Source organism: Falco peregrinus, chromosome 5 (genome assembly GCF_023634155.1).
Source record: "Falco peregrinus isolate bFalPer1 chromosome 5, bFalPer1.pri, whole genome shotgun sequence".
Classification (NCBI taxonomy): Eukaryota; Metazoa; Chordata; class Aves; order Falconiformes; family Falconidae; genus Falco; species Falco peregrinus.
The window spans coordinates 19,854,476-19,867,488 of NC_073725.1; the positions used below are offsets into that span (position 1 = coordinate 19,854,476).

Sequence of the window (13,013 nt, forward strand, 5' to 3'; positions counted from 1 at the left end):
TTACATTGCAAGGGCATAGAAAATATCTGGAGGCAAGATTACCAGCTTATCAGTTTCAAACACTCAGTGAGCGCTCCAAAGGAGGACAATTTGGAGAGAATCATGCTGTGGTAAATACTGAAAGTTTTCAATAAGAATTCTTTCAGAACAGAGGCTATCTGAGCATGAGTTTTTTAATGACCACATTTCCAGATGAGAATTTAAAGGAAAGATGAATGTCTCTGTTAGAAAGTCAATGAGTGGGTGCTGTTAATAACTCCAGTAGGTTGGGGATGATTGCACATGACTTACAGCTTTGTTTACTCACTGCATTATTTTTTTTATAAATGACATGGCATAAATCCAAAGGGAAATAATTAGTATCTATGTGCTGAGAAACAAAGCAGTGCTGGCTCTTTTACTCCTAAACTCTCAGAGGAGTAACCAAGAACCAGATTTAAGAAAGAGCTGAAAGTCACAGAAGTGAGACCTAAGTTCACCAAACCAAACCCATATTTTTTAGCATCTCCCCTTGCCCTTAGCCGGTTTCATTGTGGAGCCAGGCACCAAGTATCTGAGTGCCTTACACATTCACTGGACACATAGGCTTTAATGTGCTTTCACTAAGTAGAAAAAAGAGAGAGAAAGATGTACACTTGAGGTCACCACATCATTTGAGGTCGTCTATTAATTGTTCATTACTCAACTGATAACAGCAAGAAAACCTAAAAAAAATTAAATTCACAAACGCAGCTATCATCAAATGCACACAGAGCCTACAAGAGCTCAAAAAGAAAGGTAACATATGGGTAAGGCTGAAAAAGCTAATTTTAACATGATTTAGTTCAGCAAAGAACACATCCTGATTCAAAATGTGGCTTTATTCTTAACTCAGATTTGTTATACTTAGTTATTTTTCTGAAGATTGATTCTCACTTTTAGCAATTATTAAGACATGCTGTTTTGCAAGTAAGTGAGGTCGTTTTACTAAATCTGGTACTTTTTCTTTGGTAACTAGAAGAATGTATAATTAGGCAACTTAATTTTTAGACTGTATTCTATTAGAAAAAGGCAGATAATGCTTCTTATTTCTAAGGGGATTCCTTTTTATTCATGATTTGAGTTAAGCTAATTTGGATGGAAATTTCAATTACATATAAAAGGAAAAACTTTATATGCTTTAATCAATTAAATATAATTACATGGAGTACTATGGATAATAACAAAACATTTACTGAATTATATTTTGAAGTTAAAGCTCTTTGAGTAAGGAATTCTTTGTGGCTATCTGTCCTTCAAGATATCTAGAAGCAGAGGAGGTTAACTTCTCCTCTTCAAGGTTTTGTCATTAGGTTGTAAATTTTCTTCACAGAGGTCTCAACTCCCAACCAATTTGTCAAGTTCTAATGGTCGTTGTACTGAATTTAGTTTTTCATGCAGCAATATAATTTATTACTTCAGCAAATGTTACACACAAACACTAGAGGTGATTTCACCTATTTCATTGACTGGAGTTTTGTGACTGACAAAATAATACTGATTTTTTTCCTGAGTGTAATTTACAAGGATTTAATAAATAAATCTAATCCACGATACACATTTTCATAGCAATATTCAGGTCATAAGTGGTAAACATATTTTAGTAGAAAATCTTCATCACAGTGGGCCCAGTTGCATGTCTTTTTTTGAAGCCACCATTGTTTTATTCTGTCTTTTCACACCAAGACAAAAAAACAAACCACCAAACTAACATGTTAGTTTCTTTGTTAATCTACTCCTAAGTTAGTTTGGAAATGGGTCAGTTAATGCTCTGTCATTCTGCTTAAGATATTTTTCTTATAAATGAAGCAAAAGAATTCTTTATCTTTGTTTATAAACTGTTTTTCCTCAAGGCTTTTTATCTCTTCATATCAATCAGCCAAGACTAATATATGTGACAGAAAGTAGGACAGAGATCCCTAAAGAGGGACAAAAAAATGAAATGACAAATAAGCTGGAAAAGATGCAGGGTCATTTCCCTTTCAGCTTCAGTGAAATACCTTGCTTCATGAATCAGCATTGAAGACACAAATAGTTCGCAATTATAAAAAAAGTAAGATGATGAATGCCAGACATTTGCAGAATGTGTTTTGCTACCCTGGTTTAGCAAGGCAGGAACAAACGGGAGTGATTAGTCTGAGATACCATAGTTAAAAAGCATAAACCCAGGAGATGAATCTATGTTTTGTATATCTAATCAAGCAGCCGGAACGCCAGCCCTTGTGCGACACAGGCAGAACCATCTCACAGACAAAAATGGGCAAGAAGTCCAACACTTCAGAAGCTTAGCTGAGGAAATCCCCAAACGCACAGATACACACCCTCCTAGCCACAGAAATAAACACTCCCTAGAACCTGAGAAAGCAAGCAGGAGGTTCACGACCCTGTAACGTTCATCAGCAGTTCAATACCATTGACATCCAGTTGAACTGCCACGAGAACATCTCTTTTTGGTTTCTGGCTGGCTGAACAGGTCAGAGTAGTTCAGGAGGTCCACCTCAGCTTGCACATTGAGAGCTGACTGCCCTGCAGCAAGGCTTGAACAATCTGACTGGTTTTGCTTGTTTCCCTTTTATACCAATGAAATTAATCCAGTTTTTACCAGATTTACTCCACTTTTGCCTAAGTATAAATAAGATTAAAATGTGTCTGGAAGTGTTTATGCTGGGTGCAAATATACTCACATAGTTACTTCCAGTGCATGGACAGCAGAGCTTACCGATCTCTCTGAGCTCATGTTTAAACATTTCACCCAAATACATATCTTCATGCAACCACGATTTTTTTAAAAAAGCAGCCCTTTTCTGAGGAAATGTGGAAAGGTAATTAATTTCTATTGCAACAAAACATCAGAGATGCTTTTTTTCCCCATTTAAAACAAATGTTGAGGAGGAATAAGTAAAATTTTGCAGATGGAAACAGTACAGATGCTCTCACTTTGTGTTTCTCTCCCTGCCATTCTCAGATGAGAAAATTTATTTTCCAGGAGAGCTTTAAAGTCATCAGTTCTAATCAAAGTGACAGGTAAATTAAGCCTGATCAAGGAAAGTAAATGACAGTGTATTCCAGGGGAAGGCTGGGTCAGGCACGTACAGAACTATCCATGTTAATGCCAGGCAGCTACTCTAAGTCTGAACAACACATACAGGGAGTGAGGTCCTGTACTGGGACCAGAAGATGCTCGTAGCACGAGGTCCAGCCCTACAAATCAATATTCTTTTGCACGTAAATCTTGTCATATACTCTCCATTCCTGAATTTCTCCATCTCTAAATAGGAATGATCGATACATGTCCACTGCGATATCATACAGCTCAGCTGCCTAATGTTTGTAAAGCATTTTGACAGGCCCAGATGGAAGCTGCTCCATGGAGAGTTGCCTCTACCTCCTTGGTGCTGCTGCACTTTTTAATCCACCCTTTTATCGGCTGGTATTTCATGCGCCCTCCCTTGCAGCTGAAGCAGTGAGCGAACAGAAATGACAAAGTGCGCTTCCAAACTTCCCTCCCACTCACCTCTCCTCCATCTGTTGGAGAGAGAGATTTTATTTGCTGCAGAAGTGCTGTCTGGCTAAAAATGTGAGCACTTTTTACAGCATGATCCCACTCTCTCCTCCACACACACCCACTGCCCAAGTGCTTCATTTTGAAATATGACATTGCTTCTTAGCTAACACCCTATGTACGAAGAGGCTTCTACTGTAGGTTTTATTAGGTGCTGACTAAAAAGCTGCTACAAAATCCTACATGGTGTTCACTGCTGATCATCTCCGCCCTGCCTCTTAGGAACAGAAAGGAACAGAGGATATCTGACAATAAAGACTATTTTCCTTTCGCTTTTCCCTGTCACAAACGATCCAATTCAGTCATATGCCTCACTGTTTCCAAATGTTGAAGTTTAATCCTGAGTCTCATGACCAATGGTATTTCCCTTTAATACCTGGCTCCTGGAAGGAAGTACTCACTTCAGATTTTCTGTTTCTTTAAAGCAAGCAGTAAGTCAAGCACTCCTGGCTGGGGTGGAAAATTAGTTTTGGCTGAAGACACTTTAAAAGAATCAGGAAATAAAGGTCTAAGAAAGCATCTAACCACACAACGCAGTCCTTTACACAGTGCAACGCTTCTACATCTGTGGAACTGGTACTACGAGGAGTGGGGAGAGCTTGTGGTCATGAATACAAGATTGTCCACCATGTGTAACTAAAAGGCATATAAAACCTGTGTTCAGAGAGTATTCCAGTCCAGATCTCAAGGTCTGGCCTTGAGATAGTTTAAAGAGGAAAGCACAAAAGCAATTTGGTGAAAAAGGGAGATGTTGCCTCATTTATCATTCAGTTAAAACCTCCCAACTTCAAAAAACTCCCAGCTTCATTCTTATTCTGAATATTGCAGCTTTCATAAAGAGAAAGGTTTGCACATTTTGGGACTTCTTTGAGTCTGAAAGGCCAAAGGAAGTGTCTTTCCCAAGTGTGTGTAATGCTTTATCTATCAATTGAACTAAGTAGATCATGTTACTCCACATTTTCAGCTAATTTTTTAGTAATCTTTGCAGAATGAGTACAAAACGGGGATGGTTGGAAGATGAGTATTGGACAAGAAGTGGTATTTTCTCTTCTCACCCCAATTTTGGTTAGCAGGTATATGGGGATGGAGGTCCACACTACAGCTTTGAACTGGGAAAGATTGTGTCCTTTGTTCCATAAGGATGCAACTTCTTCAGATTGTGCTCTAACAATTCCTACCAAAAGACTTCAACCAGAAAAGCGGTTGCATCACTGGTGCCAATTAAAGGCCCAGGCTATGTTATCAGGTGATTACAGTTCAAATTAAAAGCTCGTAACTCCTAGAAGGAAATATTTTCCAGCTGGGGAATGGTGACCTGTCCCAAGTGGTCAAGTGACAAGCTTCAGTCAACGCTGACAGCTGCTCAGGAGAGTTACAGCTCCTCCTAGCCAAAGGCGGTTGTCTAACTTAGGTCCCCAAAAGACTACTTACTGAGGATTCAGCATCTTTATCTTCATGATTCACAAGCCACAATAGCTTCCAATGATCCTCCAGCAAAACCAGCAATTTCTGAACTAGACAACACAAAGTGGGCAAGGTGAGGGGATGAAGGACTTACATCCTTAGGGCTGGTGGCAGAAATAGGCACCCATATTCACGGTTCAGTAGCAGATCTAATTTTAATTCCCAACACAAAACACATTCCACACAACCACCAAAGTCTTTTCTTCCCCCCCTACAACAAGACTGCCACAGAGCATCGAGCTATACACACTCCAGCTCACAGGTACGGTTCTTTGTACTACAAGTTTATTCCTTTTTTAAACATCAGCCTCCTCCAGCCCGAGTAAAGAGTGGTGAGAAACTGTGAATGTAACATTGGGAAATTCCTTCCCATGAGCTGGTGTCTGACCTTTTCTGAACAGCATCGGATTGAACAGCAGACACATTTGAAGCAACAGGGTCAGGAAGAAGGGAGAGTTGGCCAGGCACGTTATTTACAGAGAGAAGTAGAGCAACTTGGAAGCTGACAGTTATTTCATTACTTACTCCAGCTTGATCCCTCTGTTCTTTATGCAGGTCTTCAGCCAAGAGTTCCGTGTCAACAGCTCCAGCTGCATGTTTAAGGAAACATGACCAGGTTTTATCTAGGAACTGTGAAAAATGTGGGTCTGCATGATTTGTTAAAGCATTTAAATACTTTATATCTGCCTGATAATAATGGTTCAAATAAGTACAGCAAGACCGTTAACTTACTCCAGCACTTTTCAGTGAAAAATGAGCGTATATAGGTTGTAAAGTGCCAGTTGTCCCCAAATCTCCCAACTCTAAAATTTGATGGAGTTATGTAAGCAATATTAATATCTGTATTTAATAGACCCAAGGGCAGAAGTAGCCTCATCAGTGTGGGGATGGGCTGTGAAACAGCATTCCTTGCCTTGAAGGTAATGTCACTTTGAACTTGACCCTGTAAAGGCGCACACCTACTGGGGGAAGGGAAAGGGCTTCAGAAGAAAATGGGTGGGATTGGCAACTGGCCAGTGCCAAACCCCAGGTATCGATCAGGCTGCACCACCCTTGGTCTGATCCAGTACCTCTATTATACGCTCAGAGCTGCTGTATTTTGGCAAAGCTGAACAGCTCAGTGTGTTACCTACCTGTAAGTCCAACCAGGATCCAGAAAATAGGCAGCTCTTTCTCATCTGCTACCTCAGTCCAGGTTCTTGCACACCACGAGCATCCCTGTAGAACATGGAATGGTCACTACTGACTACCCTCTGCATCACAGCGTTCTCCCAGGGAACAGGAGATCCAGGTTCAACCCCACCTCACCTGTAGCTTAGCAGAGGATGAGCCTGGCTACCCAGCTGCTGGCATTTCTACCTCTCCTGCTGAAGCTGTTTCACTGTGCAATGAGCCCAGCAGTCACTTACCAGAGCAAGGGGGCTCAACCCTGCCCTGGCAACTAAGCACCGCTAACACTGCAGCTATAGGTCCCCTTCCGAAGGCTGTTTTCGACAAGTAGGACTACAGCGTTGACACCTGCAGCTGCAATGCATGTCTTCCCTTCCTGAATGGGTCCCTCTCCCACCCTCTCTCTGGCCCAGAAAAGCCCTGAATTAAGTCACCTTCAGCAGCAGCTGCAGTGAATGCTCCTCTAGACAAACCAGCACATGTCTCAAGAGCATCCTCCTGGGAGGGCCGAGTTCGAAACCTGGCCAACTCAGCAGCCTAGAGGAGCACTCCAGCCACTCAGCTGTTACGTCAGTACTCATCATCACATCCTCTTCCAAGTAAACTTTCTTCTGGCTGTCTCCTGGTGAAAACAAAGAACTCCAATCTGTTCTTTTGACAGAGAGACTACTGAAGGTTCCCATGCTGCACACTTCAGACATGTTCCTACTCCCAGGCTCCCCCAGGTGAAGCTCTGAAAATCACCTGTATTCAGTGTTTTCCTTTCTGCATGTCTTCTAACACCTGGAACACCGTTTCAGATCACCGGTGCCTCTCAGCTCAGTGCTCTTTTGCTCCGCATCCCATACCGAGGTACCCAACTTTCTCCAGAGGAAATCGGGCACCTCACCTACCTCTTCTTCAGAGTCCTCTTAAGCAACATTTCGTTCAAGGTTTGGGAACCCTGCCCAAAACTACTAGAAATGTAAAGTTCCTAAGAGAAAGGCTCTATAATGCATGTAGAGTGCTCCAAACTACATCGATACCGACTTTGACTGGGACATGACTAATACTGGAGTAACTCAAAGCTCAGCATATGTAAGCTGACAAGGCGAGTCAGCAGCAGATTTCCTTGTAGTGTTTTGCTCTAACTTATTTCTAGAGAAGCAGCCAACTTTCAAACAGCTCAAATGTTCTGTCCCTGATTGTTTGAAGGTAAAATCCTCATCCCATGATTTCATAAAGTATGTCTAGCACAAGACAAGCAAATGTTACAATTAATAGTTTGCAGAGGGGCATACAGCACTGAACTGGTGTAATGGAGCTCCACTAAAGACCTAGTCACTCCTTCACAAAAGGGAATTACAAGGATTTACTTCTATAGTATTTAAAGAAAACTACTTTCTGGCATCACTACTACTTATTTGCCTACAGAATGTCTTACAGGTGACCTAATTCTGTCAGTTTTTTGCTAAAATTTCAGCACTGGCTTATAAAGGACAATTTAGAAACCAGTGGATCGGAAGCCAAATTAAAGTAACTTATAAATGCCTGGAGCATTGCTATTATTTAAATCACTAGCAACTGCATATCTAAACCATAAAACCTTGTGTGCAGACTAAATGGAAGATGGGCTGTAGGTAGGTGAAAGTCTTCTACCATTTTCTTTCCAAACACTATCACCACAGATCAAGCAGCACGGAATTGTAACACTTCAGAGAGACTGCACCCATCCTCTTGCAACACAGCAGGATCGACACAGCAGAGATGACAATATGAATACACACCACTCATGCACATACACGTACCGGGCTCAGATCACAGGCCGAAAACAGTATCAGAAGTCCACATCAGAAAAGGGAAATAAAAGCTCTAATTCTCACAGAGTATTTAATGGCTATTAATTGGAAAAATCCACTGCTTTGGTGTTTAAGTACCCGACTCTTAAGTGTTTCACATTGACTTTGAGCGTATGTGTAGTCAGAAATCTTGGCATATGAATGTAGTCATGAAAACTACAAAATAAACCACGAAAACTCTTCCACCCCCTGCCACACCAGCTCTTATAAAAGGGCATTAGGGAAGACACTCAAAACTTCTGACAACTACTACACCAAGATAAACGAGTAAAGAGTACGAGTGTTGCCTGGTACTTTGCTAATAGATTTCTGAGTTACATGCTCACTGAAAGCCTGAATGGCAGATCTGTCATCAATCTAATACTGAAGCCTCTCCGGGTCTTGCTGTGTAAGTGCAGGTGTGAAGGTTTTCATGCAAACTGAATGCTCCAACAAAGATAGAAGCGGAGCAGCAGTGGCTGTGGTCCCCCTTCATACAAGGAAGGGTGCTTCATAATTGGTTTTCAGCAAATAATGTCACAGGGATTGCTGGCAGGAAAATATTTTATATTACATATACTGAGGTAAGACAGTTTCTTCCCTCCTACATTTTCAGTGAGCATAAAGGCAAAAGGTTTCCCTTTAGGAATGAAAGTAAATAAAAACCAGCGAGCGCTTAAATGTTTTGCTAAGTCAGAGTCTGTAACAGCTAATTGTTAGGAAAGTGTTTTAGAATAAAACTGTGGGCAGTATTACAAAACAATGCTTTTAAGAGGAACTGAGGAAAAAGGTGTAAAGTACCCATCACTTACCACACGGTCCTTTGTATTAGTATGAGGTTCAAGCAAGCAAGAATTATTTTTCTTGAGAAGTCTGGAATCTGGAGAACTGTCACCTTTCAGACCACACCTCTGTCTTCCAAGTACAGTAAATAGTTTGTTCTTTTTTGTTCATTTTTGTATCACCAGGAAAAGAGATTTTTAAGTCACCAGTTTCTCTGCATTTGAAGCCTTTTCTAAATTCTTTTCAACTCAACATGGCTTAGGCAGAAGTGGGTGGACTAGCTTGACAGCCTGCATCCACTACTCTGTTCCAAGGTTTCAGTGCAATATGCATCTCACACGTACCAAGGCACCTGTCGTGGCTCTTAAGCCCTTTGAGTCAAAGGCATTAGCTGGTGCCAGAAACCGTGGGCTTCCACCACGGGTGAGAAAGATTTTTAAATAAACAAAGAAAAACCCCAAGGGTCTATCTGGAGAGCCCCTTTTTTCCAATTAAACATTCAAACAGGATTAATGCAAACAGGTCATTATTATCTGAAGAGAATGCTATGGAAAAGCAAGGTTTATCTTTATTTATGTATACCATTATAAGGGAAAAAAACCCTTCAGGTACTGATATCAGACTGGAGAACCAACCAGATTTTCCATCTCTGCTTAAACATTACTGAAATCTTGGCGTAATAGAGCTCTGAAACCACGAGCCCCGAAATTTGCATTGCCATTGATTTTGGCTAGTGATCAGTCCTTCGCATGCTATTTGAAACAAGTTCCATCTGGGAGCACTGATTCAGTCACAGAATGACCACTGGTTTGTACAGAACCATAGCAAGGACCATAGGTCTCTGCACCAAGGAGATGTACCTGAGGTGAAGTTCCTGATGTAATATAACTTCTGTTCTTACTCCTTTGTTTTGTCCTTCTCTTTGCTTGGTGTTTTGCAATAATGTTTTCAAAGCTTCTTTTTCTCCCATAAAGAGAAAGAAAAAGCATGATCCCTAGATCTTTAAACTGTGGCCAGCAAGGATTTTTAAATGGTAACTGCTCTTATAAAGTTTAGGCAGTATTCACTGCCACAAATGTAGACACTCAAGCTGAGAAAGTAATGAGGAAAGTTACTCGGAGTAACCTCAAATGCAAAAAACATCACTATAAAAAACAAGGCCAAAGTAGTTACATTAAGGATCCAACTTTCTGAATTCTAGATTTCTATGAGTGACCAGTCTTACATTTCATCAATAGATGTTTTTAAACTATCTTCTAGACACTTGCTTAAGCCACAAGGCTTCTTTAAGAAACACTTTGTAAAGTCTTCTGGCAGACAACAGCAACTACAATGCAATAGGTAACTATTACTGCTGCCCACGCTGCTCCATTCTACACTAACATTTCATTTTCACCCATGTAAAATGTCCCACTTCCATGGCATTGAGCATAATAGCCAGTTACTAAGATTTTGGCAAAAGGTAATTATTGAAACAATTTGTTACATATAAAAAGTAGCTCCCTTTTCAAGGCAAAGTATTTCAACAACTAATATTCTAATTACGTTAACATTTAAAATGCTGCTAAAGGAGATTACAGTATGTTGGAGACATTGAAATCCCAGAAGTAAAACACTACCAGTATGAACCCATTTTGGACCCAACTTGTAAATGTCACTCATGCAGTCAGTCACACATGGCTTTCAGAAAGTATTCAAAAAATAAGACAAAATCAAGTGATTTTAAAAATCTTACAGGTTTTATAAAAATGTTATTATACATTACAATAATCCCTGTATCAATTAAAAATTACAAAACACTTAAAATGTGTAATACTCTTTTACAAGATTATCTATATTTCAATATTTACAGGTAAGTTTATATCAAAACTTGATTCAATAGAAGACAATCCATAACTTCCATACCTGTCTAATTAGAGGTACAGTTAAAAACGAATGTGTTTAGAAATTACTGTCCTTGTCATAAAAATAGAAAAGAGAGATACTGTAAGTATCGCACCTGAAGACTCAAGAATTTCCATATATAAGACTCAGAATACAGCAGGTTTACAATGGTAACCTAAAAACAATTAAAACCTCTTAAAATCAGAGAAAGTATCCTTACATTTTTCTGAGTATTCTAGCTCAGAAGAATGATGATGTAAAGTAACAGGGAAAAAGAAAAAGACGACTGAGTGGAAAAATACCCCTGAGATAAGGCAGAAACATTATTGGTTTTTACTACTTGTTTGGGTCTCTGTCTCTCTTTTTGTTATTTTCAAGCTACCACATAGGTTTGAAAGGAAATGTGCCCTATCGTAGGTTTTAACAATTACATTGTCACCACACAGGCAATTATTCTGACACAAGTGATACAAAACCCAATAGCATAAATAATTATTTTTCTTCAGAATCTTCCTATTTCTGACCCCATCCCTCTATTTTTCTTTTTAACAACATTTTTTTGTTCTAAAATTAGATTAAAAGCATAGAATAGCCACCTGCGTATTTTTTCTAATTAACATTTCCCGTATCTTCCTTTTTTTCTTGAAGGTTTTTTATAGGCAAGTTCTTCAAAAGCCATGCTTTCATCTTCTACTTCATTTTCCAAGTCTTTATCATGCACAAAGCCTGTATTTAAAAAAAAAAAAAATTAACACAGAATGGAAAACCCCAACACCTTTTACTCTTATCACAAGCTATGTCATTGCTATTTTATGTCAGCAATATACCTTTGTATGTATATAATCATGTTTAAGAAGTACTGAGCTTAACATGACAATACACTTCAGAGTTCTGCTAGAGACTGCTAAGCCACTTGCTGCACTAGTAATTAATTTTTACACTGAAGATCTCTGCTCCTATTGTTACTGCTTTTGACTTTTTGTAAGATGTATGACTCCTCTCTCAAGGTTCAGTTTCAGCAGACAATACAATTGCTTACTGACTTCAAAAACAGACTACAATGTTCCTTGTGAGACTATGGGAGCCCTCCCATGTAGTTTTATTAAGTATATCTTTCTCAGAATGGGAAAGTGTTACACAAGGCTTTATCACAATCAGATTTTCTAAACCAGAACTACTTTAATACTTTACATATAGTGCAATTTGTAAGCCTGATCACTGCTGTCTTTTTGTGCAATTGTTGCAATCTCACCACCTAAATATTTGCTTAAACCTGGACATACAGGTAGGCACAATGTAGTCTTAAACTTGTCCTCAGAGGTCTGTGAAGCAATAGACTGCATCAATGTATGTTACTTCTGGTGTGAAACCAAGTGAAATGGAAGTGAAAGCAAAAGAAAGCCAACTGCATATATAATGTTTTTCCACAGAACTCTTAAAAGCTAGCTAAGGATCAGTTTTGTTAGGAAGCTGCTTTCCAAGAACTTGGATCCCCACTGCTCATAAACACACTGCTGCAGCAGAGTTAAGAAACAGCGCTATCTTACTGATGAAGGTAAAGATAGCTTGTCTTCTGTTCCCCACACCCAAGTTTCTGTCCTGAAGGCTGCATCTGAGCCACAGTTATGTGTGCATCTGCGTGTGCCTGTGTGCACAAACACACACGTACGTTACGCAGGCTGGAATCCACTGAGTGCTGGGAAGGAGGCCTGCTCCATCCTGGCTACTCCGTAACCAGCTGCGAGGCTCATGCTCTTTTAAAGAGCCATTGAGGAAAGACTGGTACGCCAATTTCTTGTTGCCTCGAGGGTAAGTGAATATCCACAGCACGGGTGACTTGGAGACTAAATTGATGCTAAGAGACCATTACTGAACAGTGCCCTCTAGAGGGCACAGAAACCCGTGCAATTTGAAAACGTACCTTCTTTCATCCTAGGAGAATCCGTTTTCTTCAGCCACTTACGAGCCTCATCAACGGTGGCAACCAATTTGTTGGCATGTTTGGTTATTATTTCTTCAGCTGAAAAGAAGCACAATTAACATTCTGTAAGAACACTAGCTGAAAGATGGACAGCAGCTAAAAGCCAAGCACCAAACAAAGTTACACTGAGCTGCCAAGCAAGAAGTCTCAGTCACCAGTGATTTCACGTGCAGGTAAGTTCACTACTGAGGTTGAAGATGCTGCATGTATTACTCCCCATTCCAATCAACATTACTAGCACTGTCAGAGAAGCAGCTCTCCATCCTTGTGCTGTCCTTTTTAAGGTGCACTTGAAACTTCTGAAAACGTTCCGGTTTATCTATTTTGGGGTATT

The 13,013-nt window shown here is 40.0% G+C and overlaps 1 protein-coding gene across 3 annotated transcripts in view; it reads right to left on the reverse strand.

Moving 5' to 3' along the window:
- Positions 1 to 10,531: 10,531 nt before the first annotated feature.
- TRANK1 (tetratricopeptide repeat and ankyrin repeat containing 1) overlaps positions 10,532 to 13,013 on the reverse strand; it is a 65,846-nt gene continuing 63,364 nt past the window's right edge. For all 3 annotated transcript variants that reach the window (XM_055804279.1, XM_055804278.1, XM_055804280.1), the window contains 2 exons: positions 12,620 to 12,718; positions 10,532 to 11,424 (listed from right to left, as the gene is read on the reverse strand). In XM_055804279.1, the coding sequence (XP_055660254.1) occupies positions 11,312 to 11,424; positions 12,620 to 12,718 (212 nt within the window). In that variant the 3' untranslated portion in view covers positions 10,532 to 11,311. The remainder of the gene's footprint in view (positions 11,425 to 12,619; positions 12,719 to 13,013) is intronic.